Source organism: Callorhinchus milii, unplaced genomic scaffold (assembly GCF_018977255.1).
Source record: "Callorhinchus milii isolate IMCB2004 unplaced genomic scaffold, IMCB_Cmil_1.0 Scaffold3, whole genome shotgun sequence".
NCBI classification, from domain to species: domain Eukaryota; kingdom Metazoa; phylum Chordata; class Chondrichthyes; order Chimaeriformes; family Callorhinchidae; genus Callorhinchus; species Callorhinchus milii.
The window spans coordinates 42,976,796-43,002,962 of record NW_024704744.1 but is presented as its reverse complement, the minus strand read 5'-3'; the positions used below and the strand labels follow the sequence as shown (position 1 = coordinate 43,002,962).

The window sequence follows — 26,167 nt, the reverse complement described above, 5'->3', positions numbered from 1 at the left end:
GTGAGGATGAGGATCTTGAAATCAATCCTCTGGGGGATGGGGAGCCAGTGGAGGCGAGCGAGGGTGGGAGTGATGTGGTCCCGAAGCCTGGTGCGGGACAGTACACGAGCTGCAGAGTTCTGAATGACCTGCAGCTTGTGGAGGGAGGTGGCGGGAAGGCCGGCGAGGAGAGAGTTCCCATAGTCCAGCCTTGAGGTGACAAAGGCGTGGACCAGGGTTTCAGCAGCGTGAGGGGTGAGGTAGTGCCGTAGTCTGGCGATGTTCCGGAGGTGATGGAAGGCGGTGCCAGTTGTGGTGCGGATGTGAGGGAGAAAGGACAGCTCAGGGTCGAACAAAACGCCGAGGTTCCTGACTGGCTTTGAGAGGTGGAGAGTGCAGCCTTGGATGCTGATGGTGTCAGCGCCTGAGGTGCGGAGGCGCTGACGTGAGCCAATCAGGAGGGCCTCGGTTTTTCGCACGTTGAGCTGAAGAAAGTTGTCTCTCGTCCAGGACTCGATGTCGGACAGGCAGGCTGTCAGGACATCGGTGGTCGTGGAGTTGAGAGTAGAGGAGGAAAGGTAGAGTTGGGTGTCATCCGCATACATGTGGAAGTTAACTCCATGTCTGCGGATGATGTCACCGAGGGGGAGCATATAGAGGGTGAAGAGGAGGGGACCGAGGACAGAGCCCTGAGGGACACCACACGAGACAGTACGGGGGGTGGAGGAGAAGCCATTCGTTGAGACAAAGTGAAGACGGTGAGAAAGGTACGACCTAAACCATTCAAGGACAGTGCCTTGAAGGTTGAGGTGGGAGGACAAGCGGTGGAGTAGGATAGCGTGGTCGACCGTATCGAATGCTGCCGATAGGTCGAGGAGGACGAGGAGACAGAGGGAGCCCTGGTCACAGATGGTCAGGATATCATTGGTGACCTTGACCAGGGCAGTTTCTGTGCTATGGGCAGCACGGAAACCTGACTGAAGGGGTTCAAAAAGAGAATGGGTGGAAAGGAAAGAGCGCAGTTGGGAGGCGACAACTCTTTCCAAGACCTTGGAGAGAAAGGGGAGGTTGGAGATGGGCCGGTAGCTTGATAGCTGCGACGCATCAAGGGAGGGTTTTTTCAGGGTGGGCGTGATGATGGCAGTTTTTAATGGTTTTTAACTTAGACAAGTCTTGAGAGAAAGTAGTGTGTAACCAAGCAAGATTCATACAGGAACAAAAGTCCACAGGAAAATCATTTCATACTTAATTCTTCAGTAATCCATAGAAGATAATAAGATAAAACAAAGACATTTCAAAGGGTTTCACACGATTTAGAATGATAGAAATTCACAATAGAAAAGAAGGCTCATCATGTCTATGCTGGCTCTTTTAAGAGCAATCCTTTTGGTTCCATTTACCCGATTTACTGTGAAGTGTAATGACTGTATTTTTGTTGGCAGATTATTTTATTATAATTTGTAAAGTTTTTTTGTCAGTTGTGTTAAACTAAGGTATCCACACTACTTAGATAATGATATGAGGTGCATACTGTATATGTTGCTTCATAGTCTTGAGCTATTCCCAAGTCACTATTTAGAAAGCTGAAGTGCTCCAGTCTGTAGCCAAATAAGCTGAAATGATTTTAATTACAAGAGAGAGATTAAAGATGCAAAGCTAGAAATAAATAATGCACAAGCTGAAATACTGCAAGCTAGGAAGATTTAAGATATTTGGAATAGATGACAGAAAACTTGATGATGAATCAAGTCCTTGTAGAATGTGTCACCAAAAAGTGACAGAGAGTAACTTTTCATCTTTGATTCTCTGTATTCAAAGCTGCTCCTGGTCCCAGCTGTGAGAAATGACAGGAGAGAAGGAAGTCATCAGGTCATCAAGCTTATGTTGATTCAAGTTTCTCCATTTATTTACTGTGCTATTACTGCTATTTACTGTGGTCCTATTTACTGTGGTCCTAATTCCATTCTCTTTCCCATGCACAGTACATTATATTGTTTATTGTAGAATAGTTTTTAAATATATCTTTGACCTTGGTAGCCCTTTATTAACTCTCAATGTTAAAAATGGTCCTTTTAGTTTCTTATTTTGATGAATGGAATAATCCTATTATTAGCAGAGCCTCGTGTAAAGGAAACCATATCCACTCAAGTAGTTATATTTTTAGAATGAAGGAAAATGAATTAGACACCTGTCAAAAAGCACATTTTAATCTCAGTTTTAGGTACTGATCTGAACAGTATCACTGTTTCCTGACCCGACAGGAATTTGAAAAGTGGGGTTTGCCAAATTGTTATCACTGTCGGTCACAATTGATGCTACAGAAAGGAATGTACTTTTAGACAAGTAATTATGTTTGGGTTAATAGCAGATAGGTTCATTTGATAAGCTCCTAATCAAATTATTATTGATATTTCAGTTTGAACTATTTGCTGATGACAGTTACATAATTATCATTTAATTTAGTTTGATCTTTGTCACAAGAATGTAATTGTGTAAAATAATTGAAAATGCACGTTGCTTCTACAATTTGAAGTCTTCCTCATTTATATGATAAACTGCCCTGCCTACTGCTACTCATTGAGCATCGCTTATTGATGATTTCAAAATACATATAAATTCTATCAACTTTGAATACTAAACATTCTTATGTCAAAGTGAATTAAATTATTCCTAATGATCAGTGTGCTTCAACTTAACAGGATTTTTTAAACTATTTCCCCAAGCGCTATTATACAGTATATAAAACTCATAGCGCATAAATCTAGCTTAGAATAGTTAGAATAGCAGATGCAATATTAGCTGTAGTTTCTGCGTATGCCATATGCTGCATGGAAAGGAGAAGGTTTGGGGGTTACCTAAGAAAGCTGTTTAGACTGTTCAGACTCAGCTTTTAATTGACATGTCTAGTATGATAATGAAAATGGTATCTGGAATGAATTATATGTTCAAAAAACTGATTTAGATGTTTAATTGCAGACATTGTACAGCATTAAGTGATCATACAGTCAACTAAGCAATAGCTTTTTTTAATATATTGTATGTATAATAAATATACCCGTATTAAGTAGTATGCTTTAGTTCATTTCAACAACAACTTGCCTTTATATAGTGCCCTTCACACAGGGTACCGTCCCAGAGCGCTTCATTGATTCTCATATCTGTTTTGTGCACATGATGCGTGAAATTTTACCAGTCCGGCTATAAGACTTTTTTAAAATTTATAGCATCACGCAGCACTGTGGAAAATTCTTAAACTTAGTATTGATTTTGTCTGCATTTCTTGAACCAAATTGGCTTCTAAACTTAAGATTGGGTTTAAGAATTCTGCATAATTCTGAATGATCCTAAATTTTAAGACAGAATGTTTTTGCAAACTAAAATGAGGTGGAATTTGGGGTTTATCTCAATGCTGTTTGTGGAACATTCCAGTGAGCAATTTGGCTGATGTATTTGCCTACAAATAATAATAATAATCCTACAAATAATCCCTACAAAATAATAATAATTTAATTCTACAGAGAAACTATTTCCTCGGGTGGGGAATCCAGAACAAGGGGGCATGATCTTAAAATTAGAACTAGGCCATTCAGGAATGAAATCAGGAGGCAGGTATTCACACAAAGGGTAGTGGAAATCTGGAAGTCTCTCCCCAAAAGGCTGTGGATGCTGGATCCATTCAAATATTCAAAACTGAAGTGGATAAATTTTGGTTAGATCAGGGTATCAAGGGATATGGGGCAGAGTGGGAAATTGGAGTTGAGGTATAAATCAGTCATAATCTTGTAGAATTGCGGAACAGATTTGAGGGTCTGAATGGCCTATTCCTACTAAAGTGAGTTGACTGTATATTTTGTGGGCAATATTGTACTCATTCACTACATTTTCCTGTAAAATGCTGTGAAGCAAACACTTTGATAATGTTTGACAACATAAGGTATTTCATCAAATGCAATTATTATAATTATGTTTTGATTTCTATATCCTTTTGGTTGAAATAATTTCTTTTTTTACAGGTTACTGCCACAGACATTTGGACTATTGTACGTTGGCAAATACGAACAGCCTTTTGCACAGATGAAGGTAAGCTATTAAAACAGTGCTAAAGTGTTTTAACTTGTGTAATTTGTGTTTAATGAAATCTCAAGCTTGTGTTACCTTTGTTCATGAAGTTTAAATAGATAAGTATTATCGAAAGCTGAGTGGCATTTCATATTAGTAATGGATGGATTTTTGTTCCGGATACAATTGAAAGGGACTTTCAGAAAGTAATTTTACAAAAAGGATTTGTGACCTTGAATTCATAACCCAGATTCTAGACATGTTGGCACTATGTGACTAGTTGAGAAATGCAATTACGGTTAATATGCTGTTGATAAATTTCAGCTACAATTAAACTGTTGTGTTATGTAGCAAAAACCTTTTGTGAGGTAATTGTTCAAAGACTGTTCATTTATTCGGTGTGAAGAATTACTGTGATGTATCTTTGTACTGGACTTCAAAATGCTGCAGCAGAAACAAGTGTTGAAAGCTGTCTGATGTTGCAATGTTTGCTTTAAGTAGCCTAAGATTGGAATTGTTTGAGAAACCATTTTTTAAAAAAAACTACATTTAAATGTAGAATTTGGGAAAGTAGAATTTGTAACAGCACTTTCTACTCGATATAGATTGTTAATTGTACATTCCATGACAGTTGCACGTCAACAGGAGTTAAATTCATAGCACAGATATTTATCTTTCTTGAATCTGGAGGCAACATGTTAAAATAACTCTTTCTATTCTAATCCGGTAAACTGAACAATTTGATCATAGTTAATTCAAATAGTTCACACTCCATTACTAGCAGTTAAAAATCCCTGAAAAATGTCAATGTGTGTTTTAGTTCATGCCACACGGGGACATGGGTCGTCACAGTGGTTTGGTTTGATATAATCTTGCTGCAAATGAAAATGATGTATTGCGGTTAATGAAGCAGTGGTTTGTAACAGATTGTGCTAACAGTGACTCAGTCACGAATGGGAAAATCCTGCTGGTAATTAGCAGGATGTCAAACTAACTAGAAATACGTCAGGGCCAACTTGATGAATCTCCATAATGTATTTTCAGCTCTTCAGAGTAGGAATCTTTTGGCTGTGATTTACTGTAGCTTTTTGGGGGAAGGATTCCCTTTTAGTGAATGTGACTTCCATTGAATCCTGTTGTGCACCACTGCTTCTTTTATCCCTATTGCTTCATGGTGATCCCTCCTCCAAAATGTTCTTACATTTATCACCAACACACCTGGAGATTGAACGTTACTTGAATTTACCACTGATGCGCCTTGACGTCCATCCGATGTGAAAGGCGCTGTACAAATGTAATTTTGTTGTCGTAGTAAAGAAAATAAACGAAAAACTGTAGGTAGCAAAAATGTTTTTATGTATATCAAGGTAGATTTTAATGTCGAAGAAATAGCATACTGCACCACAGAGCTAGTGAGAAGACTGAGAAAACAGATTACAAGACCATTTTCTGGTGAAAATGTAACTGGACTACACCATAGAGCTACACCACCCCGCCCTCCCATATCAAAAACTCCACATAACACTAGCTTTAAATTTCCAAACAGACTTCACCTGGGCTGACACTCTGCTCTCTCAAAAGACATTTCAGTTGAAACCCTTAACAGATGAGATATATCTGGGATGAAGATATAATCAAAGCGCTCCGGGACGCTACCCCACGTGATGTGTGCGGGATATAAATGCAAGTTGTTGAGATGGAGGAGACTTTTCATCCTTTCTGCCAGGATTTTATTCATTCTTTACACAGAGTATACTGCACTAGCTAGTGAGTTTCAACTTAGACATGTTATAATATAATTATAATATAACAGTAAAAATCAAAATGAAATGTCTCATCAGAGACTTAATAACAAGACACTTCACTCCCTTGGACTGCTAATGTTTGCTTTTTGCTCTTCATATGTTAACAGCATAGACAAAGCTTCTGTTGAAGTTCTCGGTGCTGTCTCGGTTCCAGCAATCACAGCTATTGTTTTGACAATCCATCCACTCACTATTCCAATCTCACTAGATTTGCAGAAATTGGCTTTCACTGAGCTGATCCTACTGAAAAAATCTGAATTAAAAATTATAAGGTAAAGTTATAAGGTAGTATACCAGTAATCTATAATGTCAATATGACATTATTTTTCCATAATTAGACTTTGTGCTTTCAAGCTGGTGTTCCAGGTTCACTAAACCTAGCTTAACAAATCACTGGGTTTCTTACTTGAATCCAGAATAGGACACAGGCATTTTTCTACTACACATTGTGAAGGTCATAGAATTAAATTATTTACATGCACACATGTGAAGCAGATAACATAAATTTTTTATGCTTGTATTGAAATGTGTAAGGCAGAATGGTTGCTGAAAAACAGGTAATGAGGAGATAATTCTGAAAATAAATTACCCCGCAGTCTTGAACAGAATTACTTCTGACACTGACATTATTTTTATACACATTCAGTGTCAATTTAATTTTACTGTTGAAGGAAATTGGATCATTTATACACNAAAAAAAATGCTAAATTAAAGAAATACTCACTTTTTAAGTTCAATTGCACAAAAATAACCGGAATATAAAATGATGCCACATATTTTGTTCAAACCTTTTAACATTTCTTTTTCAAGCACTTATCTGATTCTGTTTACATGAATTTATGGACCCTTCCACAGGTTTTTGTGGTGGGGAACTTCACATTTTAACCATCCTCTCCGTGTAAAGGTATTTTTTTCTAACTTCTGCATTAATTCCTTTGTGATCTTAAAAATTTACCATTTTGTTACTGATTTGCATACCCATTGAAATACGCTAATGATTTAACATCATAACCCTTCATAATTTTAAAGAATTCTATCAGGTACCACTGTTTGTGCAATAGTATCTTTCAATGTGGAGTCCTGTAGCTCAGTGGTTAGAGCACTCGCTTTGCAAGTGAGAGACCTGAGTTCAATTCCAGGCAGAGGGCGAAACCTTGGGCAAGTTTCCTTACTCCACACGCCTAATAATAATCCCTCCAAAAACAAAAAACAATAATTAAATTGGTCATTTTCAATCTACGACTGTTTGTGGGACATTGCTGTGCGCAATTGGCTGCCGCGTTCGCCCACAAATATACAGTCAATTCACTTTACAGTGTGTTCTGTGAAGCGCTTTGGGACGTCCTCCCGACGTGAAAAGCGCTATATCAAATGCAAGGATTATTATTATTATTATTATTTATATATCCATTTATATAACGCCTTCACACAGAATAGTGTCTTGGAACGCTTAACAGTAGCGGAACTTGATGTCGAGCCAGAAAGATGGGAGGTCTCCGTAGGCAGGGTTGAAGAGGAAACTCTTCAGGTGTGATCTGAAGATGTAAATGAGGAAAAGGAGGGAGGCAAGGATAGAGCCTTTGAGTACACTCCAGGTGTGGGGGGCTGGGAGAAGAAACCATTTGTGGAGATGAAATGATGGTGGTGGGTCACGTATGACTCAAACCAAGCAAGTGCGGTCCCACTGAGGTGGGTGACAGAGGAGAGGCAGTCGAGGAGGATGGTATATTTGATTGTGTCGTAGCGGAGAGGTCCAGGAGGACAAGGAAGCAAAGGGAACTCTGGTCACAGAGAAAGAAAGAGAGATAGAGGACTTCATTTCTAATGAAAAAACTTTTCAAGTTACTCTTCACATTGAAATCTCCTTTTGTGCCAATAAGGCCCCACAAACAGCAAGAGATAACTGAACAACTAATTAATCTCGACCTTGCTGATGGAGAAATATCCTGTTTTTGAATAGTGTCGCAGGATCTTTGATGTGCCAGTCAGAGCATTTACTGTTTACTGTCTCATTCAAAAGACTGCATCTCCAGCAATGCAGTGCTCCCCCAGGACTGTATTGGATTGTGGAGTCCTGTAGCTCATTGGTTAGAGCACTCGCTTTGCAAGCAAGAGACCTGGGTTCAATTCCCGGCAGGGTGAAACCTTGGGCAAGTTTCCTTACTCCACACGCCTGATAATAATCCCTCAAGAAAAAAACAATAATAAATTGTTCATTTCAATCCACGACTGTTTGTGGGACACTGCTGTGCACAATTGGCTGCCGCATTTCGCCCACAAATATAGTCAATTCACTTTACAGTCTATTCTGTGAAGCGCTTTGAGATGTCTAGAAGATGTAAAAAGCGCTATATCAAATGCAAAGACTATTATTATTGTTATCATAGGCATCATAGTCCTGATATTGGGCTTGAACCACATCTTCCTTAAAAGTCAGTGAAAAATCAAGACAATTGAGCCAAGCCAAAATGACTCTTCAACATATTGTTGAATGTTTTTAGAATATTTTAGAATTTTTGAGTTGTGTCACACATGTCAGAAAAATTGGCAACATATTTAATTTGTTTTTGTTAATGGAAGGTGAGTCTTGTGCTTTGAGGGGAAACAAATTATATCTGCAGCTACTCACGTAGTCTGACCACTGATGAATTCTGCAGTTAGTGCTTCACTCTCCGTTTCTTTGCAGTAACCACCAGTATCCTTTCTATTAGCTCTTACGTCAGTTTTTGCTTAACTTACCTTTAGGGGGTCATTTCTTTGACATGTGGCTAAAGGGTGACCAATGACTAAAGGGCATTTCCACATTCTCTTTTGATAGACATTACTGAAAATTTGAGGGTTGCAACACCCCTCCTCCTCTCACTCGGTCATTCTTAGTCTCTGAGTGTATAATGCTTTGTCTTGTTTTAATGAATTCACTTCCCCTCCCTTCCCTCCTGTCAGGCAGCTTCCCTAGATGCCATGTCAGTTTTGAAATCCACCCAGCCCTTCACTTGACAATCCCGTTGAGATCAGCTCAGCTGGAACATTATTCAAAGCTAAGAATGAAAAATAGATCTGTGGCACAGCAAACACATGTGTCATGTAATCTGACTGCCCTATTCATGTTTGTATTTAATAAAAAAATTAAAATCCCACCCAGACATGTACCCTGTGGCATTTTGTCAGTGTGGCACATTAAATAGCTCTAAACAATCAGGCTGTTTTATACAATTTATAGACTTGTGTGCCCATTTTCTGACAGAGCCACAAGGACACAGTCATAATTGCATATTTCCATTTAGAGACCTATTCTTATGCACCCCTCTTTTGCAAGGTGTTACATACAGACAGCAGAAATTGGAATTAGCTAGGCTTCTACACAAATCAAATTTTTAACTCACATTCACTATATCCTTGTCACATAAAAATGTCTTTAGAGGCGTAGCCCCAGAGATAGTGTGTTAAATAAGTATTATATGGGTCTCCTGTACACAACATAAACTTCCTGTTTTTGTTTATGAGTAGCAGGATATTATTGATTCTATAATTTATTCATAGTTCAATTACTAAAGCTAAACAACATGATATTTCAGACACACAGATCTATTGGTGGTTCAGTACTTGAAACACACACAGGCCGATCTGAATACCCAAAAAGTAGGTTCAGGTCAAGTATTTTCCTTTCACTCTTGCCAATATTCTGCTCCAGTTTTTCCTTCTCTCCTTTTATCTGGGCGTAGCTCTAAGGACTGTCACCCTCCATACCTCATCCAAGTGGTCGTTTATAAACTATGACTGTATGTCAGCAGGATATTCAACTGGGACACTGCATCCAAATCCAATTCTGCACAAGATTGGTTGCAATCAGGAGTAAAAATCTCAGCTATTTTATTTCCCTCCTCATAATTTAAGGCACTAGTGCCAATTGTAGCCCCATACAGTCACCCATCAATGATCAACTACTCAGCACAATTGTGAGAATCAAACTTGGAAGTTTACTTTTCTGGGTAGCTCAGCTCTTCAATGTATAAACAGGCCGAGCTAATGAGGAACATTTTGGTACACTTAGTTCCCAATTACAGCAATTCCAAAATTATAGTTTAGTTATAAAGCTACATTATAAAGTAAAGTTATAAAGGGTAGTATTTTGGAGCGTGAATGGTGCCAGAGCTTGACGCCAAGCTGGGAGGTAAATTAATAATAATAATAATAATCCTTGCATTTGATATAGTGCTTTTCATGTCTTCTAGACGTCTCAAAGTGCTTCACAGAATATACTGTAAAGTGAATTGACCATATATTTGTGGGCGAAACGCGGCAGCCAATTGCGCACAGCTGTGTCCCACAAACAGTTGTCTGTTGAAAATGATCAATTCTTTATTGTATTTATTTCCGCCCTGTTGATAATTGAAATGTGCGCACGCTCAAATTCACATCAGTTTCTGCACGAAATGGCTACGAGCCAAGCAGTTCATCATTTAGTCAGCTTCGAAAAAATTGTTGAATTGGATAAATCGCTCCACTTTAAAAACAATTTTACTTAGGTTTGCTTACAAAATCTATTTAAAATAGCATTTCCTCCCCTTGATCATTTAGTTCTGCTTTATGGATCTAAGCTTCTGGGGATGCATTTGAGGGGCTTTTGCAAAGCTCAGGATCAAGCAGTGAGGTGGATGTGTGTCAAACATGGGAAGCGGCTTCAGGAAGGGAGGGCTCCAGTCTACACTCCCTGTTGCTTAGCACCTTGGAGGCAGAATCAGTCTATTTGCAAAGTCCCTCACATGAGGAACTAGATTAAGTAGCTGGTGCTGAGTAAGAATGGGATCCGGCTTTGGACTTGCCCCTTGGATGGCACGTTTGCAAGCTGCCTTGTAAAGATCTTCTCACCACACTGAAGGCAACAGAAGTCAGATAGATGATGAGGAAACTGAGGCTCAGGGTACAGCTGCTGGGAAGAGTTTGTGGTGGAGTTTGAGATGAGTTGTGTTGCCCTCCAGGAAGCTTACAGGGAGTTCCTGGTACCTGCCATCCACCCAGTGAGGGTCAAACTTGCATTTGTTGGCTGGCAAATGACCAACAAGTAACGATCCTCCTGGGGGGAGGGAGAGGTAAGGTAAGCGGGCTCTCCTTGGACCCAAGGTGACACGTTTGGCAACAGAACGTCAGGTTCAAGCCAATCCTCTGTAGTGGTCTCGGTGGTCCTGCTCCTGAGCCAGACAGATGCGTAGTACTCCAGGGCACTGCTTATGACAGCCCAGCTCATCGGTAGGACTTAGAAGGGCAGACCACTCCAGACCACTGGAGGCAAAAGATCCTCCCAGTCCCGTTAACCCTGTAAGGCAAGACCCTAGGGTGGTCTTACCTGAACAAGCAATGAGATAGCTTGCCAGACAGTGCTCTCAATGGTAAATTGTGCATTTTTAGCTGCTTAGACTCCAGCAGTACCCCAGCACACACTCTGGGGTACCCAAGTTTTGGATCTGTCAACCTGAGCCTAATATTTTCTGGAATTAGGTAAGCAGGACGCATCCCTCCAGGGAGAGTGTGCGCATTCCATTCCAATAAAGATATCAGGAATTTCCATGTTTGGGTGGGTTGCATGGAATTCTCAGCTTGGTTTGGTTATTTTTAAGCATGTTGATGGATTTCTGCATGTGTCAGACACTCGGTAGTTATGCCCTGACTACCATATTTGTTTGGTTCCCCTGAAGGGTAACATTCACTGTAATAATGTAAGCAAACATTCGAACATTTAGAAAATTTTTGAACCTTTTCATTCTTATTATAGTAGAATCCCTGCACTAATGTTCTCCTTACGATATACCATTCCCTGATTTTGTATATCAAAACATTAGTCTAGGGCTAGCAGCTTTGGTGGTATGTGTTTAGTCTTTATTCGGTCATCTTCTAACATACTGTTGATAATCATTGGTAACATTTGGTAAAGCACCTTTCATGTCGAGGAGGACACCTTAAAGCGCTTCACAGGATAAAATACTGATACTGATGTTCCTATCATCTATAAAACAAAACTAGCTGTGACACTGTTCCTTGAAGATATTCAAATCCAGTGGGATCAAGTAATATTTCTGCACTGTGCTCCAGATAAGGCTGGTCTTGGGCAGTGCCCTGTGTTTTTTCTTATCAGCAGCCTTGATCCCCTTGTAGTCAACCACATCAGAAAATAGTTTCTAATTGCCACATCTTTAGTGCTTTGTATTGTATCAATAACACATTGGTGGTAGACCCTACTCCCTTCCTTCATTTCTTACCAAATTTGTCAAATGCATTGCAAATGCAAAAAGTTTGAATTGCAAAATTTTCACCATTGTTGACCAATATGGCATCTTCAATAATGCCCATTACAGCCAGTTCTCATTAATCTTGATGCACTCTACCATGAACTCCAAACAATTCCAATACCCAGCTTTAAAACTTGCACCAAATGCCGCCAAATTGTTTTCAACAAGTAGCCCTTGTATCATCTTTCATTGCTACATAACCTTTTTCATAGAATCATAGAATTATGCAATACAGAAGGAGGCCATTCGACCCATTGTGTCTGTGCTGGCTCTTTGAAAAGAGCTATTCAAATCAATCCCACTCCCCCGCGCTCTCCCCATAGCCCTGCAAACTTGTCTTCCCCACCCTTTTGAAAGGTAAAGATTCATTTGACCAATTTGACCAACGTCAATAATGTTGAAACTTGGTTTGTATTATAGAAAAGAGTTGGGGTGGGAGGCCAGTTCAGTGTGGATGGAACCAACTCCTCCCTCAATAGGCTGCAGATCATTCAGAACTCTGCAGCCCGTTCCTCTCCTGCACCAGGCTCAGCTCCTGGGTTTTTATCACCCTCATCCTCGCCCGACTTCATTGGCTTCCCATCACTCAGAGGATACAGTTCAAGATCCTGGTCCTCACCTTCAAAGCCCTTGCTTCCCAAGCCATAGGACTCCATACCCTGTCTTTCAACCCCCTTCTCCCCACCCCCCATCCCCCATGTATTATATTGTAGGGTCTGAAATAGTATGCTGCGTAAATATACAGTGGCAGTTTATTGTCTAAATTGATGTGTTCAATGCAAAGAAATAAGATCCCACAGTATCTATCACATTGTGAGAAATGTTTTACGATTTCTGAAGGAGCAATGATTATCAAAGATCTCGTTTGTTACTTAAGGTATGCAACAAAATTATTATAACATGTCTCAATTTTAATGATCGACAGTTTTCTCTATTTCTGTTTTAGGTGACCAAAGAACTGAAACTTTATGATAACAAGATCATTGAATGCAAATTTGAGAACAACTCCTGGGTTTTTATGCGACAAAGAATAGATAAGAGCTTCCCAAATTCATATGACACAGCTATGGGTAAGTAGTTTGTGAGACTTATTACCTACAATACAATTAAAAAATTACATTTATATAGCAGAAGGGCGTCACCCCAAGCTGCAAGCAAGCTGAGAGTGGGGTGAGGGGGGAAGATAGCTGAAGACGCGATCAAAGAGGTCATTAAAGCCACTGTTAAGCATTCTGAGACGATACCCTGCGTGGAGGACGCTATATCAGTGCAAGTTGTTGTTATAAAGAGGAAGGTCTTCAAATGGACCTTGAAGGAGGAGAGGGAAGGGGCGAGTTAAAGTGGGTGGTGGCATATTCACTGAAAGCCTGACCGCCAAGGGAGGGTAGGGGGCATCAAGCAAGCTGGTGCCTGATGAGCAGAGGGAGCCACCGGGTTGGTAAGGTTTGAGGAGATTGTAAGACATAGAGGATATGGTGATATGGTGGGATTTTGTTGTATACAATCAGATTTCCGTGATGTAATTCATGTATGTTGTGTATTTTTCTAATTTCTGGATTCTTTTCTATGAAAATACCTGAATATTCAAAAAGGTCTAATGCTCACAGCCTAGAAAGAGAGCTTGTAATTTCTCTCTCCAGTTACTGCATCAGTGAATTCCCAGACACAAACACCTTTAAAACTTGGTCAAAAAAAGCAATTTAGAACTTGGTTAACTGTTCTACAACTCAACTCACGACTCTCAAAAATACCTGTCAGCAAATTCCACCCTGCCCTATACTGTGTATTTCACAACTTCTACTTCCTTCAGGAGTTGAGCATGCAGACATCGTACTCTTTAGAGCAATGGCTCTGACCTTTTGTACTATATTGTCATCTGTATCTGGCCCTCGTAGAAAACCTGAACTAGTGATGTGGCAAGATTTAGGCTATTATACCAACTGTAAAATGTGGGAAGTAATAGAAGCAATCACTCAACTTCAGTGTGCAAACAGAATGCAAAAGGGAGAGTTTAAAATGCTGCACCGAGCATGATGTACTGCCACACTAGCTACACAAATTCTACCACTTTGTTCAGTCAAGTGTAATAACAGGGCTGTGACCATAGGGACTATCTCTTAAATATGTTCTTCTCTTGCACATTCTTTCAGTCACTTTGGTTAATAGTCCCCGAGCTCACACCCTCATAATCACTTTTTAAGCACTAATCATGTTTGTTTGATCTCTTATCTGAAGGTACAGACACCCCAGGACACAAGTCAACACTATAATTCACCCAATATAAATGGTTTGAATTATTCTCTCCCCACAAAGGTGGATAAATTATTTACAGAGCACGGAAGTTTAAATGAGAAATACACAAACTGAACCTAGATCTGGGAAAATCCCTCGACTCATTTCCAGCACTCAACATGAACGTGGGGAAATTGGACTAATGAGAGGGAGGAGGAAGAGATTGACAGTATCCGATTGCCAAAATCATATGTTGAATAAATGTAAATTCATACAATTTCAATCCCCAACCAACCCATAAGTAACTTAGGCACTCAATACAACAAACTGATGCCTCCTTCCCATCGATAGCCAAAAATGTCTAAGGTGTATTAACATCCACGTACAAGTTTGTACAGCTGTCTCAATGAATTAGAATTATTGTCACTTTGCATCCCTACAAACTATTGTGTTAAACATGGAAAATAATGTATTGACTTCACATTATAAACTCACATCCACAATAATGAGCATTCATACGGTTTCATTTTAATATATCATTTATTAGCCTAGAATTGGGAAATATGAGCGTGTTTGACCAATGAGTTTATTACTAGTGAATAACTGGGTCAGTCAATTCATCAGATATGAGTCATATCTCATTATTTGTATTGCATGATCTATATGGACCACACAAGGAGAGGAACCAGGATGAATTATCGATTCACAGTTTTTCAGAGCTGAGGCTTCTTTGAAAACATTATGTATGGAATCAAAGAGGACGAGTAAAGAACACATCATTTTTTCAGGCTCTCTCCTACAGGAATATAGTCACTAAACTCTTCTGTGAAGCTTTTTGAAATATTTTGATAATGTAATAAGGTGCCATATAAAATGCAAGGATTATTGTCAGTGCTCCTTTTTAAAAATTAAACTGAAAAAATAACAGAACAGAACATTTAAATATCAAGAATTGATGGTAAAATCGTAGGTGTTTCTGAATCTAACTGTATGAGCTGAAATCCTCCGGGATAATCATTGTGATTCTGCTTTTCGTCAGTATTTTTCAATGTTTGAATAAATAAAATATTCCAACAAAAGCCAAAATTAAATGAAGTAGGAGGAAAAGGATTATAATGATAATGCTGGCTTGTAACTTATTTGTCCAAAGGCTCTTGACGTTAATGCTTTTACATGTTCCTAAAATTTTCTTGAGTGCTGTAATTTCTCAAGATGCTGTTCTAAATTAAATATTTTGGAGTAAAGGATTATAAGATTATAAGAGATCAAAAAACACCATTGTGGTTCAGCCCTCGCCAGGTTCCACTGGCTTCCTATAACAACAACAACAACTTGGCACTTGTAGAGCACTCTCCACGCAAGGGTAGCGTCTCAGTGCGCTTAACAGTGGCGGAGCCTGACTCTGAGCTGGGATGTGGGGGCGGTGGGGGGAAGGTGACCATAAGGATGGTCGGAAAGGAAGGTTTTCAGGCAGGACTTGAAAAAGGGGAGAGAGGGGGCAAGGCAGAGGGATTGAGGTAGAGTGTTGCAGAGTTTCGGGACGTAGTGGCTGAATGTGTGACCTCCATTGATGGGGTGGAGTGTACCAGTCGAGCGGAGGTGCCGGTTGGTGGATTGGGGAGTGAGGAGATCGGGAGCTGCCAGGGAGTGAAGGATCTTGAACACAAGTGTGAGGATCTTGAAGTCAATCCATTTGGTGATGGGGAGCCAGTGGTGCTTGGACAGAACTGGTGAAATGTGGGTTCGGAGTTTGGTCCGGGTCAGTATGCGGGTGGCAGAGTTCTGAATGAGCTGGATCTTTTGAATAGTGGAGCTGGGGAGACCAGCGAGCAGTGTGTTTGATTAATCCAGGCGGGAGGTGATAAATACATGCACAAGGGTTTCGGTTGTATTTGGGGTAAAGTACGGATAGAGGCGGGCAATGTGGTGGAGGTGGAAGAAGGTGGTCCTGGTCAGGGACTCGATGTGGGGGAGAAAGGACAGCTGGGGTTCAAACCGGATGCCTAGATTGTGCACTGGTTCGGTCAGTCTGAGGGAGAGCCCAGGGAGGTTGAGAAGTTCAGATCCGCAGGAGTGAAGACGTTGAGAGGAGCCAAGGAGTATGGCTTCTGTCTTGTCCATATTCAGCTGCAGGAAGTTAACACTCATCCACACCCTGATGTCTGCCAGACAAGCTGATAGAACATCGGCGTACCTAGAGTCGATGCTGGAGTAGATTTGTGTGTCATCCGCATACATGTGGAAGTTTACCCCATGACATTGCCAAGAGGGAGAATATATATGAGGAAAAATAGCGGGCCCAGGATGGAGCCCTGGGGTACCCTGTAGGTGACCGGGCGGGGGCGGGAGGAGAAACCATTTGCCGAGATGAAATGGAGGCGGTTGGTTAAGTAGGAGCCGAACCTTGCGAGTGCGGCCCACTAAGGTGGATGAGGGAAGAGAGGCAATGGAGGAGAATGGCGTGGTTGACTGTGTGGAACACGGTAGAGAGATCCAGGAGGATGAGGAGGCAGAGGGAGACCTCGTAACAGATAGAGAGGACATCGTTTGTGACTTTGACAAGCGCTGTCTCTGTGCTGTGGGCAGGGCAAAAACCAGACTGCAGGGGCCCGAGGAGGGAGTGGAGGGGGAGGTGTGACCGAAGTTGACCTGCAACAATGCGTTGCAGGACTTTGGCAAGGAGGGGTAGGTTGGAAATAGGATGGTAGTGTGGGAGATTAGAGGGATCGAGGGTGGGNTTTTTGAGAAGGATGTGATAACAACGTTTTTCAATGGGAGTAAAATAGAGCCTGAGGAGAGAGGCTGGTTGACCGTGTCGGCCAACAGGGGGGGAGAGGAGGGGGAATTGAGTTATCAGCAGCTGGGTGGGGAAGGGGTCAGGGCATCAGGTGGTGAACTTCATCCAGGTAAATTGTGGTTGAGAGGGAGGAGGGAGAAATGTGTGCAAAGGAGTGTAAGGAGGATGGAGTGGCAGGAGCCATGGCGGAGGGAGAAGGTGGTGTGGATGGTCTGTGTAGGTTGGAAGGGGACATAAGGTGGGAGGAGGACAATGCAGCCAAGCGGATGTTTTTAATCTTTGAGGCGAAGAAGTCTAGGACCTTTTCGCACTTGATGTGAGGATAGAGAGCGTGCATAGAGGAGGTGATGGATGGTGGAAAACTGCCTATGGGTTGTTTTGGGCCTCCAGGATGACTTTGAAGTAAAAGTCAGTTGTGGCCTGTGAAAGGGAGAGGTGGTAGGTGAGGAGGTGCTCGAGCCACAGCTGGCGATGAATCGTGAGGCCGGATTTCTGCCATGTGTGCTTGAAAATCCGAGTTTGTGTTTTGAGTGAGTGGAGATGACTGTTGTACCAGGGGAGTGGATGGGTTTGGAAACAATCCTGAATTTCAGGGGAACCAGGGAATTGAAGTTTGTGGAGAGATGTCATTCAGCAGCTTGATGGCTGCAACAGGATCGCTGCAGGTGGAGGGCCAGAGGGAGGGGAGGTCCGAGGAAGAGAGGGCATTTGTGAGAGACTCAGGAGGAAGCTTTTTCCAGGGGTGAAAAAAAATGGTGGAGGGCTTGGAAGAGGGGAGGGGGATGTGGGAGGAGAGGGAGATGAGGAAGTGGTCCGAGATGGCCTTGTCCGTGAGACAGGTCGGAAATGTCAAGACTGTGTGTGATGACGAGGTCGAGGGAGTGGCCACAGTTGCGGATCAGTGAGTTGATGTGGAGGGTGAGGTTTAGGGAGGGGAGGAGGGCAGTGAAATCTGAGGAGGTGGCGCAAGGGGAGTTTAGCTGGAGGTTGAAATCACCCATTATGAGCAGATGTCCAGTGCAGAGGGACAGGGATGAGAGGAGATCTATATAGATGACATTCAACTCCCTCTCTCTGCCTCCACTTTCGATCCGGACCATTGCTGTCCTAACAGAATGCCTGTCAGACATCAAGTCCTGGGTGAGAGCTAATTTCCTTCAGTTGAGTGTCGATAAGACTAAGGCCCTCCTGCTCGGCTCCCATCAGCGCCTCCTCGCCTCAGGCACAGACATCGTCACTATTCTGGATGCACATTCCATCTCACCAAGCCAGTATGGAAACTTAATATCGTGTCTAGTCTCTTTTAAACCCCCACCTCCACAACATTGCCAGCCTCTGCTACTGCCTTTCCCCGCACGCTTCTGAGATCCTCATCCACACTTTTGTAACATCCAGGCTTGATTATCCCAACTTCCTGGCCATTGGTCTTCCCAACTCTTCCCTCTAGAAACAACTGATTATTCAGACCTCTGCAGCTCGGGTCCTCTCCTGCAGTAAGCTCCATGAGGGTGATCACCTCCATCCTTGCTCACCTTCAATGACTCCCCATTTAATAATAATAATAATAATAATAATAATAATCCTTGCATTTGATAAAGCGCTTTTCGCGTCGGGAGGACGTCCCAAAGCGCTTCACAGAACACACTGTAAAGTGACTTGACTGTATATCTGTGGGCGAACGCGGCAGCCAATTGCGCACAACAATGTCCCACAAACAGTCGTAGATTGAAAATGACCAATTTATTATTGTTTTTGGTTTTGGAGGGATTATTATTAGGCGTGTGGAGTAAGGAAACTTGCCCAAGGTTTCGCCCTGCCTGGAATTGAACTCAGGTCTCTCGCTTGCAAAGCGAGTGCTCTAACCACTGAGCTACAGAACTCCAGAGGATTGAGTTTAAAATCCTCGTCCTCACTATTGAAGCCTTCCATGGTCTTGCTCTTCATTCCCTCTGTGACCTCCTACAGCTTACCAACCTGTTCACTCCCTCCGCTCGGTGGGTACTGGCTGCTCCATGTCCCCCACCTTGCCCACTCCACCATTGGAGGTCGGCCTTCCGCCTTTCAGCACCCACCCTCTGGAACCATTCAGGAGTCCCTCCGCCTTGTCCTCCTTGCCTCCTTCAACACCCGTCTCAAGACCTTCCTCTTCGACTGTGCCTTCGGTCATCTTCCCACCACCACCCTTCTTGATTCCAGCCCACAGCACGGGTGCGAGCTCTTGACTGTCCAGCGCCTTGGAACGTCCTCCCAAGTGAAAGGCGGTATATAACTGCAACTTGTTGTTCTTGTTGAGCTCCCAATTCCAACTACAAATATGATTATAAACAATGAAATATGAATTTAACGTTCTGAAAGCTAATTACTCTTAAATTCTTACTCGTAATGACTCTCCTAGGATTCTAAATTATACTTCTACTCGTGTCTGGCTGCCTGCCAACCCCACCCTGCTTATTCCCTCAGTGATGCAACTGTATGTTTGTACTTACACAGTTTGTAGAGCAGAAAAGCTGTGGTTGCAATAAGCCAATGGAATGTTACCAAGACAAAGCCGAGCCATGAGAGAAATGATCGATAACTATCTCACCTAAAAAAAATTATAGTTCAATGGTTACTGATTTATTTTTAATGGAAAAGCTTTAAAAATGTAAACATTTAACATGAGGGAGAGAGTTAATGTAATGCGCATAGTACCTGCTTGAAGATCTTAGTTATTTAGCAGCACTGTTTGTGAGCCATTGGTATAGACAAGCTATGTAGTGCATGAATTAACTGTTCAAGATACATTTAAATACAGTAACTGATGCTTCTTACAAGATTGCAGTGTAAAAATATGAAATTCTCTAATTCATCTATTGAATGTATTTGGAGCTCTGCTTCCGAGACTATAGTGGTAATCTCCTTGGAAGGGAAGAGTGCCACTTTGTTTACACTGCAGCCCAGTAACAGAGAGCCAAGATGTTGATAACAATGCTGCAATATGAACATGACATCAATACGATGTATAGAAAGGGTGAAGATGTTATTTGCAGTAGATGAGATTGGCTTAAGGCTTGTGAAAGCATGGTTGATCCTTGCATTGAGAAGCCTAGCAAGGATTGGAAGCATTGTGATCCACATGAGCAAAGATCTTATTAGCATGAGGATTGTATGACTCTCACAGAAATATCACAATGGTCTATGTAGGGAGAACAAAAACTTAGATATCTAAAAGTTAGGTATGGTTTGGCATGTTTTCATATACACCATTTTATTATATAAGTGCATACATTTTCTTGAATCTCCCTGTTCCATTAGAAAATATATGGTATTTACAGGAACAAATAAAACACATTTCTCCCAATTTCCAGCCCAGGTTTACAACCATACATCGATCAGATCCTGGGCACTGTGCCCCACCATCTGTTCTTGCTGCCATTAGGTTGTCACCCATGGGCTACAACTAAATTACACCCACAGAGCTGCAGCTGGAGCACAGCCCCATTCAATCCGCCCATATAATTCACATGTCAAGAGTGGATTATGATGCCATAATCATAGGCAAAACACAAGATAAAGGTTGTGTCTACAGGATGTGATCACTGGCTTTTTAAAAAAAAATAAAAATAACTTTTAGTAAAGAGGAACTTCTGATTTTCTTTCGTTGTGTTTTGGGGATTATGAAACCAACAAGAGTTTTTGAAGTTTTCAGTATAAATTGTGAAAAGACAGGACATATAAAGTCTTAAATCCTCAATGTAGCCTGGAATTAGAGACATTCTGGCCTGTTGATGTATTTGGGTGTGAAGCAATGTATTTTGCTTTAGACAGTTAAGCCATTTCTATCTCAGTCTGATTCTTTTATCTTCCCCCAGCTGTCTGCAGCAGTATCTCACACCCAGTCACAAAGGAATTTCTGTTTGAGTTCATTGAAAAGAATCAAATGCAATCCCAAGGAGAGAAGAGGAAAAGATCCCTGGATACAGACTCTGAGCTAATGCCGCCACCACCTCCAAAGCGACCAAACCACACTTTGTAAACTCTGCATCTCTGTACAAAATTGAAACTACAGTCACATTGTTTTTGCAGGTCTGCATATGCTGAGATCAAAACTCTTCTTCCCCCCCAAAAAAAACAATTTTAAATCGTGTCTTAAGCATAGGTTGATTTTCTCCTGATACTTTGTTTCAATAAATTGTAAAATTAAAAATTCATTAGTTATTCCGAAGTTATTTTTTTATGAATTTCTTCTTTACACTTTTGTGAAGATTCATGGATTGCCTAAGTTTTGAGGGAATATTGTGAGCTAATTTTTCACTAATGTATTGGAAGTTTTATTCTCCATTTTACACGCACAACAGACTAGAAATATTTAAATATTTCTTCTGTGGAGAAAAATCATGCTTTTCTTGTTTGCTATTATTTTTCATAATGTAGACTAGTTCACCCAAAGCTGACAATACAGAGAAGCCGGTAAGGGTTTCCTACTTTTGCAGTCTGTCGTGGATGTAACATGGAGACTAAATCCTCAAACCCTTTTCTACTTTTTTTTAAATGTGATATTCTTTGTAGTTTTAATAGATGGATTTTGCAGGCCACCAAATAGAAGAATCCCATCTGTTAAATAAGTTTATTTTGCGTACTAAGGCAGTAGAGGAGCAAGGGGGATATCTTGTATTACAAAACATCTTGCTACCATCAATTTTCCTCCTCCCCTTTCCGAACCCCAAACCCAGTTGTGTGTTTGCTTTTGCTTTAATTTAAGTAATCTCAGCATATAAAACTAGGTTTTGCTTTCCATTCTTCTCCCACACCTTTTCCCATTCATGTTTTCGCTTTAAAATTGTAGAGGACTTGATGTAAACATTTGCAATAAGTGTCAGTAGAGACACCTTGCCACTTGCTTAAAATGGAATGTATTGGATTATGTACGTTTTAAAAGAATTTTGCTGCATCTTTTTGTCTGTTAATTAAAAGAAAATGTGTGTTTTGAGCTTGTTTGTTTGTAAGGTCTCTCTGTTTTGTTTCAAGTGCTGTTCTTTTCTCAGATTAATAATAATCTGTACATTTGGTGTAGCACTTTTCACATCAGGAGTATGTCCCAAAATACTTTGCAGGGTTTATTGTAAAATGGAGCACTCACGTCACAAGCGAGAGACCTGGGTTTGATTGCTAGCAGGGTGAAACATTGGGTAAGTTTCCTTACTCCACACGCCTCTGTTTACCTAACAGTAAGTAGGAACCCGGTTGTTAGTCGATTGGCGGATCACTTTTCTGGGGGTAATACCTTAAAAATAAATAATAAATTGGTAACTCAATCCAGGACTGTTTGTGGGACACTGTTGGTGCAATTGGCTGCCGCATTTCACCCACAATATATAATAGTCAATTCACTTTACAGTAAATTCTGTGGAGCGCTTTGAGATGTCTCGAAGACGTGATAAGGCGCTATATCAAATGCAAGGATTATTATTGCATTTGTAGGCAAATGAAGTAATGAAGAAAACATCCCTTTCACCTTCAAAACAGATTAGAAATGTTTGATTTTCATACAGCTCTCCTCATACTTATCTGAAATCGATTTAAAAATCATTGAAACATTCAATGAGGTGGAGGTAGATGAAGAAATATACCTCAGGGGAAATAAAATATTTGTTCAATGCATTGCTTTAATTTGATAGTTCAGTTGATAGAATAGTATCAAAATGGTTGTGGAGACGAGGTGTTTTTAATAGTGTAACCATAATTTTTTTTACATACTTCAACTGCCTTGGCGAAACAGGTGAGACAGTGCTGCTGCGATGCAGTATTGACACCGAGTTTCTCTTATTGGTTTAGGAAGTTTCCTTGTTAATGTAACACTGAGTCATCCTTCAGCTCTGGTATGAAGAGAGACCCACAGCTGAAGGTATTTTTGCAAGGCTTGAGTTGCATTGCACACAGTAGTACTAAATAAAGATTCCATGTTTTTAAAAATAAGATTGCATCAAAAACAGCAGGAGCTGTTATCTAACTGGCATTGCTGTAGAGCTCCATTGCACTCGTTAATATATGTTTACTGTATAAAGTTCCTTTGATGTGCTTATCGCCTTGACTTCCAGCTGAAAAACTGCCTCACTGGGAGAAGCTGAAAAAGCTGGATTCTACCTTTCCAGGTGATATTGCCTTTCCAGGTGATCTTGCCTCCATTGAGAACAAATTTACTATCTATGCATATGTTTTACACCTGCAGCTCAAAAAAATCAATCATTGGTATTGTGCACATTGTCGAAGTAGGGACACATGCCTTTGAATACCTGCTTGCTGCTCTGCATGTATATTTTGTTTTTATATAACATCTTATGGGGCCTCCCAGTGAGGCAGTTTGAGAGCCTATTGGGTCATTGCAAATGTTTCTTGCCTTTGGCTGGTCAAGTTTGGCATTCAAGCTCACACTCGCATTGTTTTTAAATAAGGTAACAATTCCTTGATGTGGGCTCCTCCATTCCCTTATCACCTTCCAAAAACAATACGTGGAATACATTTAGTTTTAGTCTTCCCAAGTAGGTTATTAAAATTCTACTGTTATACAGTAACCTTGGGTAAGGATACAACAAACATGTTTCTCAATGTTGTTTCTGCAGACTTTATAGAGTCTGCTGGTGCTGGTTCTGAGCATTTAACTAAAACATCAAGATATTCAACACAGGACTGATGAAACTAACACCATTACTACTCCTGCTACAGACTTTAACTTTGGCTCTGAATATGAACTCAGTATTGATGGCCATTAGAGGTCGGCCAGGAGAGGTTTCATTTGTCTGCAGTCCACGTAGTCGATACTTTTGACCACTTTATCTTCCTCCACCATCTCTCCTCTCACCTCAACCCTCATGGTTCTGTCCTTGAATGGTTCAGATCCTACCTCTCAACAACAACAACTTGCATTTATATAGCGTCCTCTGTGGTTGGTGGCGTCTCAGAGCACTTAGCAATGGTGGAGCCCGAGGTCGAGCCAGGGGGAGGGGGAAGGTGACCATAGGCACGATCAAAGAGGAAGGTCTTGGGGCGCGACCTGAAGATGGGAAAGGAGGAGGCGAGGCGAAGGGGTTGAGGGAGGGAGTTCCAAAGTTTCAAGGTGTAGCGGCTGAAAGCCCGGCCACCGATGGTGGAACAGAGGGTTCGGGAGACACGGAGGAGGCCGGACCGAGTAGAGTGGAAGCAGCGGGTACTGCTGTGGGGAGAGAGAAGGTTAGAGAGATAGGAGGGTGCCAAGGAATGGAGTGATTTAAACACTAGAGTGATGATCTATCTGGAAGTTGATCCGCTCTGATCAGGAGCCAGTGGAGTTTGGCAAGGACTGGAGTAATCGGGATGCGAGGTTTGGTGCGGGTGAGAATGCGGACGGCAGAATTTTGAATGAGCTGAATGTTGGAGGAGGGGAGACTGGCAAGGAGAGCATTAGAGTAGTCCAGCCGAGAGGTGACAAAGGCATGGACAAGGCTTTCGGCAGCTTTTGGGATGAGGTATTGTTGGAGACGGGCAATGTGGCGGAGGTGGAAGAAAGTGATGCTGGTCAGGCAACCAGATGTGGGGGAGGAAGGATAACTGGGGATTGAACCTAACGCCTAAATTGAGCACTGGTTCAGAGAGTTTTAAGCACAGGTTGGGTAGGTTGAGGAGGTCGGAATTCTGGGGCAGAAGATGTCGGCAGGAGCCAAAGAGTATAGTTTCCGTCTTGTTGACGTTAAACTGCAGGAAATTTACGCCCATCGAGCTCTTGATGTCCGACAGACAAGCTGACAGAACATCAGGGGACTGGGGGTCGCAGCTGCAGGTGGAAAAGTAGAGTTGAGTGTCCTCCGCATACATGTGGAACTTAACCCCGTGTCTGCAGATGACATCACCGAGAGGGAGCATATAGATGAGGAAGAGAAGGGGGCCAAGGATGGATTCCTTGGCTTACTGCAGGTGACTGGATGGAAGAGAGAAGAAAAGCCATTTGCAGAAATATAGTGCTGGCGGTTTGTAAGGTAGGACTCAAACCAAGCGAGTGCAGTCCCACTGAGGTAGATGATGGAGGACAGGAGGTGGAGGAGGATGGCGTGATCAACTGTGTTGAACGCGGTGGTGAGGTCTAGGAGGACGAGGCAGAGAGAGCCCTGGTCACAGATAGAGAGGAAATAGTTTGTAACTTTCACGAGCGCTGTCTCTGTATTGTGGGCAGGGCAGAAACCAGACTGGAGGGGGTTGAGTAGGCTGTGGAGGGAGAGGTGTGCGCGAAGTTGGTTGGCGACAATGCATTCCAGAGCTTTGGCAAGGAAGGGCAGGTTTGAGATAGGGCGGTAGTGCTGAAAGTTGGAGGAATCGAGGGTAGGTATAAGGAGCGGCATGATGACCGCGGTTTTGAGGGGGAGTGGGACTCATCCTGAGGAGAGAGACGCCGAGGCCCTCCTGATTGGCTCACGTCAGCGCCTCCGCACCTCAGGCGCTGACACCATCAGCATCCAAGGCTGCACTCTCCACCTCTCAAAGCCAATCAGGAACCTCGGGGTTCTGTTCGACCCTGAGCTGTCCTTTCTCCCTCACATCCGCACTACAACTGGCACCGCCTTCCATCACCTTCGGAACATCGCCAGACTACGGCACTACCTCACCCCTCACGCCGCTGAAACTCTGGTCCACGCCTTTGTCACCTCAAAGCTGGACTATGGGAACTCTCTCCTCGCCGGCCTTCCCAGCACCTCCCTCCACAAGCTGCAGGTCATTCAGAACTCTGCAGCTCGTGTACTGTCCCGCACCAGGCTTCGGACCACATCACTCCCACCTCGCTCGCCTCCACTGGCTCCCCATCCCCCAGAGGATTGATTTCAAGATCCTCATCCTCACCTACAAGGCCATTCATGGCCTTGCTCCCTCCTACCTCTCCAACCTACTATCCCCCTACCTACCTGCCCGTACCCTCCGTTCCTCTGGCTCCGGTCTGCTCCACGTCCCCCGCCCCAACCGCCCTACCATCGGTGGTCGGGCCTTCAGCCTCTCAGCCCCCAGGCTCT

At 42.2% G+C, this 26,167-nt stretch overlaps 1 protein-coding gene across 3 annotated transcripts in view; it reads left to right on the top strand.

Moving 5' to 3' along the window:
* Nucleotides 1-22,130, top strand: part of rngtt (RNA guanylyltransferase and 5'-phosphatase) — a 170,265-nt gene extending 148,135 nt beyond the window's left edge. For all 3 annotated transcript variants that reach the window (XM_007905080.2, XM_007905079.2, XM_042333592.1), the window contains exons 14-16: nt 3,993-4,059; nt 13,074-13,197; nt 21,008-22,130. In XM_007905080.2, the coding sequence (XP_007903271.1) occupies nt 3,993-4,059; nt 13,074-13,197; nt 21,008-21,171 (355 nt within the window). In that variant the 3' untranslated portion in view covers nt 21,172-22,130. The remainder of the gene's footprint in view (nt 1-3,992; nt 4,060-13,073; nt 13,198-21,007) is intronic.
* The last annotated feature ends 4,037 nt before the right edge of the window (nt 22,131-26,167 follow it).